Raw genomic sequence first — 6,871 nt, forward strand, 5'->3', positions numbered from 1 at the left:
CTCCTCTACTGTCCTGCCATGGCAATGCTATCTCTTACAAGATAAATGTTTTACTTTCTCTCCATACCAAGCACCATGACTCAATGACCCTTCAACTATTTCAGCTTTCACAGTTTATTCTAATTTCTTCAATCTTCACAGTATACCTCTAGAGCTTTAAAGAGTCAAACTCCTTGTAGTTCACACATGCTCCTTCCAGTCCTCTCAATGAAACAGAAAATGCCCCCAACCCCAGCCAGTACACTTCAGTTTCTTAGTTGCCCAGGTGATGGTTCCTGTAGCAGTCTCCGTTGCTTCTGTCTCCTAGAAATGGCTGATCACTGTGATGCATAGCTGATTACTATGATGCAAGAACGAATCAAAGGCAGTCAAGTATTGTACTTCCATACTTCCCCTTTGTAATCCCATGGAAATCTCCATCCCTGAGCCTTCAGGAACTAATATGTTAAGAATGATCCCAATTGGTGACCACTGATGTAAAACAAATCTACTCCAAATCTTAGGTGTTGTTTTGGTGTTTCTGCTGCTGTTGTACCAACACACCATGGAAACTGTGCTACTTGCAAAGCTATGCTTAGTGTTTCAAGGCTGAAAGTTCCTAATTTAAGGCTTCATTCAGACGTCACTAGTTCTAGGAAATTTCTTTGACAATTTCCTCTTATGAAGTTATTTTCCTCCTTCAGCTCCTGTAGGATTTTGGATAGTGTTACTACTAAACTGAATGTACTTGCACACTAGTCTCCAGAGTTAAGACAGAATTTCCTAAAAGGTACTATTTCTTATTTCTTAATTCATCTAAAACTATGGCAATGTTTATAAATATATATATTTATATATTATCTTCATTAAATATTACCTTCATTAATGTCAGAAACTGGTTAAATGGCATCCCTTATCAACAATAACCAACTATGACAACAAAAAGTTAAAATGTACTGTGGCCAAACAAGTGTTAATATTGTATCAAGTGCTGAGTTCAAAAAAGCTTAGCTATCAGGATGATCTGTTCATGGAGTCATATACCAGTTACAAGTATCCATTCAGTATGTAAATTAGCTGTTTGGATTTCAGGAACACAATACTCAAAGGAAAATTCTAGTGAAATGTATGTTGTGTTCATTTTAATGTACAAGCATTTTTAAAATCAATATGTAAAGATGACTATTAACTTCTTGAGCTTATTAAATCTTGGTGCCTGCTATCCCTATCCATGAGATCCTAAAGGCGAGGGATACCATCAGTTTCCTCTTCATAAAACACTCTGGGATACTGAATAAATGTTTAATGAAGAGAAAAGTCATCTATCTAATTTCTTGGGTGAGTCATATATGAAAGTTAAACTGCATGTGAATTGCCACGTGAGACAGACTGAGAACAAGGTGAAATTAAAGTTCTCAAATATTATGTTTACTGTCTGCTATCAATTCACTTCAGTTAGAGGCTACTGTAAGTATGGCTATTAAGTAATACAGGAAACAGCTCAAAGTTTAAAGCAGTTTCAGAAAAATTATGATTGTAACAGATGAACCATTGATGGTCATGAAAAGAACAAACACCTCTTATTCTTCTGAGTAAAGTTAATGGCATTAAAGCCTAGATCTTGAAGGGGGAGATTTTGGGGGTTCTATGGATTTCTTTTCATTTCATCCCTGAGTCTTGTGATGCCCATCAGTGTGCTTGGCCTTGTTTCTACGTGGCCAACTTTTACCATTTGAGAATTATACCTAACTGGTGAATTACTTCAAATTCTTTTACTTTCTCTGATGTTTAGCTACTACAGATTTAAATAACATTATGAAATAGTCCATAAGGATAAAAACCCAATTGTATTAGAGACTCTAGCAAGTCCCCAGGCCAACCAATCGGGGAAAGGCGGTAAAGATTTAGAATTTATGTACTAGTACATTAAAGTCATCTTAAGCATGGCAATTTCTATTAATATGTATGGAAAACTAAATTGCATCTGAACTGTATGTTTTACTTGTTTTTAAATCAAAGAATTTCTGTATCTTTAGCATCTACACAGGTAATTTTAATGCTATCAAAATTGAAAGTCATTAACTTGTGAAAAAAAATCTGTTACTTTTGTATGTCAAAAACCAAATGAAAAAGACAAGCACATTTGTCCCATATGATTCATACTCTGAACCTAAAGAACAAAACAAAAATATTGATGTGCATTTAACATATATCTCAAGTCTTTAGAACAGAAAACAAAAAAATCATTATAAAACTTCAGTATGGCACATCAAATCTCTATAGAAAGAGTTAATAAGATGCTGGCTCCCATACTGCAGTGAGGTAGAACAATGTACATTTGACTATTCAATCTCAAACAGTAAAGAATAAAGTGCAAATGCTTCAGCTCCTTATACTCATGTATCAATAAGGATTCAAATAATGGATCTTTTCCTGATCTATAGCATGTAAGTGCTAACATTTATAATTTCATATTGGATGAAAACTTAAGAATGATTTATTCTGATAATAAAATAAGATCACTAACTTCAAGAAGAATTAAACCTACAGAAATCTGAGACTTGAGACCAGGTGTGCTGGAGTGCTCCTGTAATCCCAGTGCTGGGGAGGCTGAAAACAACTGGATCACTATAGTCCGAGCTATGTAGTGAAACTCTGTACCAAATACAGAAAAAAAAAAAAAAAGAAGAAGAAGAAGAAGAAATCTGAGACTCATTTCTGTCCTCAGAAGGAAGAAGGGAGGGAAAGAAGGAAGGGGGAGAGAGAGAGAGACAGAGAGAGAGAGACAGAGAGAATGAGAGAAGTATGTGATAAGAGAATGGATTTCTAATTATGCATTTATAGCCAGAATTTACTATACAGTCAAAAGAAATTACCCAGTAAAGCTTTTATAAAAACGAATGGCATTTCACAAGGCAAATATGTCCCTTCAGGTTGACCATGATACCAAAGGAAGATTAAGAATGAAGATAAAGAATGAAGGTGGAAGCAAAAGGGGAAAGACTCAGAATGGCTCCAATCTAGGCCAAAGCAGCTGTCTGGGAGAAACAAGACGAACAAGGCCAGCAAAGGGGCTCCCATCTGTTCCCCAGCTCCTACACCACCTGCCTGAGGTTGGAGCGTTTTCATTCTTTTAGTATTTTACCCTTCCCCATAAATATGCTTAAAAATATACAAACAAAACAGTAAAAATAACATTTAGTGAGTTGAAGTACTTAAATCTATAGAGAATAAGATATTTGACAAAGTATATATTTGTATTTAACTCAAAAAGGAGACATGATACGTTATAAACTTCACCTCAATATTAAATGTCTTTGACTATGACTGCTAACGTATATACAGTTGCTCTAACTAGAATGCACCTCATAGCCCTGCATTACTTTTGCTACACCAGAGACTCACACCTTTAAAAAAAAAGAAAAAGAAAAAAAGCAGCCACTGACATTTACTAAGAAAAGCAAACATTTACTTCAAATTGCAGTATATGCTTTTCAATCACAAAAAGAAAGAAAAGAACAGTGCTCTGACAGTGGTCACATCCTGTGCAAAAAACATGATATACAAAACCGGTAGCACAAGGGATTGAGCTGCTTACATTACAAGAGAAAGGAAATACAGTAGTTGAAATATGGCACTCCTGGGAATCAACTTCTAAACCAAAGAAGAATGCCTTTGAAATGATTAATTTATTTGTATATTAGTAAGAAAGCCCCACCACCATAAATAGTACAATATTTAAAAATAAAAAAAATATTTATATCTATCTAAGATAGACAGTGTATTTGTATGTTAGACCTCTTTAAGTGCAGAACGTGGTTCAGGTTTTGCTTTTTTTTTTTTTTTCTTCAATTAAATAACTGCCCATATGGTTTATAAAGTTCCACTCAATTGCAAAGGCCAATTTAAATCAAGGAATATGTTATCAAAGTTGCATAATTTCATTTGGGACTGCCAGCAAGTTAAAGTCTCATATGAAGTCTTTAACATTAATGTTCATTTTTAATCAATGAAAAGTTAAAAAGTTCTCAAATCTTCATTATCCTCTTGAACTTGCCCTTCTAAATGATCCTCAGACTGCAATTCCTAGTTTGCAAATAACAAAATGCAATATGCATCATACTTCAAGAAAAGACGACGATGTTGAACTAACAGGCTTCTGGATCTTTTCCCTGCTCCTTTCAACCTTCTTTATAATTTCTGCCACTACGCATACTGATGAGGTGAGACCCAAAAGAAACAACAGATCTGCAAAAGAAAATAAACTAGGTTTTATAATTCTTTGAAATTTATATTGCAAACTATAAGTACTTACATTTTTCTAGCAATTAACTATGGTTTTTAAGCACACTGTTTTACAACTATTTCATGAAGTATCATCACCCTCAGTTAAAAACAGGAATACAGAAGCTCAAAGGTTTAAAGTAGTTTGTCCAAAGTCACAATGCTGGAGAACGCAGCACCCAGAACCAGAACCACATCCCAGGATCACTTTCCTGGGAATATGAACTCAAGAGGCTAGCTTTAACAGTAGTAACAGGAAGAAAAGTTTTGTATTTAATAGATCACACAGATCTTTTTAAAAATACCACTCATAAAGTAGTAACGAATGTGATTGAAAATGCTCATCTAAAGACTAAAACTGTCTCAATATGTCCTATTATAAAAAACCTAGATTAAATCATCACAAAGTATTCTTACTATATCAACTCTTATTTATTAGAAAATTACAACTATCTCCTTAAAGTTGTTTTATTAAAAGAATGCATCTGAATATACAATTATAATTTTGAAATTACTTTGGTTCAATTTTAAGGTAAATTTAAACACAGAACAACAAAAAAAAAATCAGCAAATCTACATAATTCATTTTATTAAAATACCCATAGTAATTTAGAAATCTCAGAACACCAGGCATGGTGGTACAATCCTATAACCCCAGCACTCAGCTGAGGCAGGAGGATTGCTGTAAGTATAAGTCAGCCTCAACTATACAGAGAGTTCAAGGCTAAACAGAACTAACTAGTGAGACCCTGTCTCAGAAACAAAGAAAAGAAAAAACAAAACTAAGAATTAAGATGATCAGAAGCACTCAAGGTGGTATGGCCGTCGACTGTGAATCTAAGAATTACAGACAGCATTCTGATCAACTACACTGTTCTTCACACATAAACAGAAAAATTTTTACTGTATATGAAAAAACATGTAACTTCCAAAGAAACTTGATGAAACTATCATTTCTAGATCTGATAGTTCATAAAATGAGAGTCTGGAAAATAAAAGAAATAGTAACATATTAGCTAATTAAATAATATAAAACAAAAGCAATTTGATTTTCAGTGAAGTCTAGTCCTTAATCATCCAAAATCTTGTATCTTTTTAATAAGTATTAAAAGTATTAAAAAGTTATAAAATACAATTACTCTCCAATATTTAAAAAAATTATATCTATCTAAGATAAACAGTGCATTTTGTACATTAGACCTCTTTAAGTGAAGAATGGGGTTCAGGTTTTAGTTTCCTGTTATTTCAGAATCATCAAATATGATTTTATAACAATTGATAAAAAAGTTAAAAGCCTAGAAATAAGAGAATGATGGCCCTGAAATTTCTTCAATGGAAAAAAAAAAATACACCATGTGTTCATTAGTTACTCTAAATTTATATTAGAACAAACACATTCAAAACTACAATTTCTCTGAAATATATAAAGACAGCATTCTCTTTACCCAGTATACTCAAGCTCTCCGTCTGAAAAACCTTCTGAAGTGGAGGAAAATAAATCACTAGTAACTGTCCCATGATGGATCCAAGAACTGCATAGCAAAACATTTTATTACTGCAGAGTCCAATCTCAAACACAGACTTGGTCTGTTGGTAAAGCACAGAGTACAATAATTACTCTCTAAGCATAGAAGTAAGTTCCTATGTTGTTGTTCTCACTTTCAAATTTTTAATAGTATCACTATGTACCACTGAATTCTACAGTGTGAAAACCATGAAATCTCTTAAAACTATTATTTTGGAATAATTTAGATAGAATAAGGGTTTCTTTTAAAGCAACTTTTACCAAGAAAGGTCTGCTTAATGCATTAGATTCCACAGAAATGCCCTAAGAAAATTTATTTATATTTTCCTAATTTTTCTGTTCACTCATTAAGATAGGCAATTAAAAATCCTTTCTTAAAGAACAGGTCAAGCTATAAATTTACCAAAAAGAGTAAAACTTGTCTTTCCTAAAACAGAAACATTACAGGTTCTTAATGGTAACGTCTTGAAAAGTTCTAGTATGACAAACGGCAATAAATATAATTAAGGAGTCATAAAGTGCTTTAAAACTGAAAGTCATGCTTCTAACTGAACTACTTTTCACAAAACAATTATGTCCTGAAAACACACTACTAAATTCTAGGTCATGACTCTCCATCAAAACATTTTTAGACCAAGATGCACTAACCCCTTATCTTCAATTTGGGAAGAAAACACCCTAAACTTTGATATGCTGACAGGAGTGATACAGAACATACGTACTCTTGTCATAACAATGATTTCTTCTTAAAGGAGGCAAACTCCATAGAACCCATAAGGCTTGTCCTATGTCCAGATAATGTTAACCTGAATTTATTAATTCATGGGCTCAGATGATAAGAGATTGGAAAAAACGATACCACCACCTGTGATTTACTTTTATCTTTTGAGTCAAAGGTAAAGGTGATCTCCCCAAATGCCTCATCCTTATCTTTTTTATTTTGAAGAAAACAATAATAAAAACAATGAAACAAAATTTTAAAACAAGATAGGAGAGTAACAATGGTTAAGAAGTGTATTATTTTCTAAGTAAATGCTCAGATTACAAACCTTTTTTTAATGAATAGAAATTAGTAACATCACT

The 6,871-nt window shown here is 33.1% G+C and overlaps 1 protein-coding gene across 2 annotated transcripts in view; it reads right to left on the minus strand.

The window, feature by feature from the left end:
• Positions 1–6,871, minus strand: part of Atp2c1 (ATPase secretory pathway Ca2+ transporting 1) — a 147,130-nt gene that overhangs the window by 12,110 nt on the left and 128,149 nt on the right. For both annotated transcript variants that reach the window (XM_004625023.2, XM_023705261.1), the window contains 2 exons: positions 5,709–5,850; positions 4,103–4,227 (listed from right to left, as the gene is read on the minus strand). In XM_004625023.2, coding sequence (XP_004625080.1) covers positions 4,103–4,227; positions 5,709–5,850 — 267 coding nt within the window. The remainder of the gene's footprint in view (positions 1–4,102; positions 4,228–5,708; positions 5,851–6,871) is intronic.

Source organism: Octodon degus, unplaced genomic scaffold, assembly GCF_000260255.1.
Source record: "Octodon degus isolate 3935 unplaced genomic scaffold, OctDeg1.0 scaffold00008, whole genome shotgun sequence".
NCBI lineage: Eukaryota > Metazoa > Chordata > Mammalia > Rodentia > Octodontidae > Octodon > Octodon degus.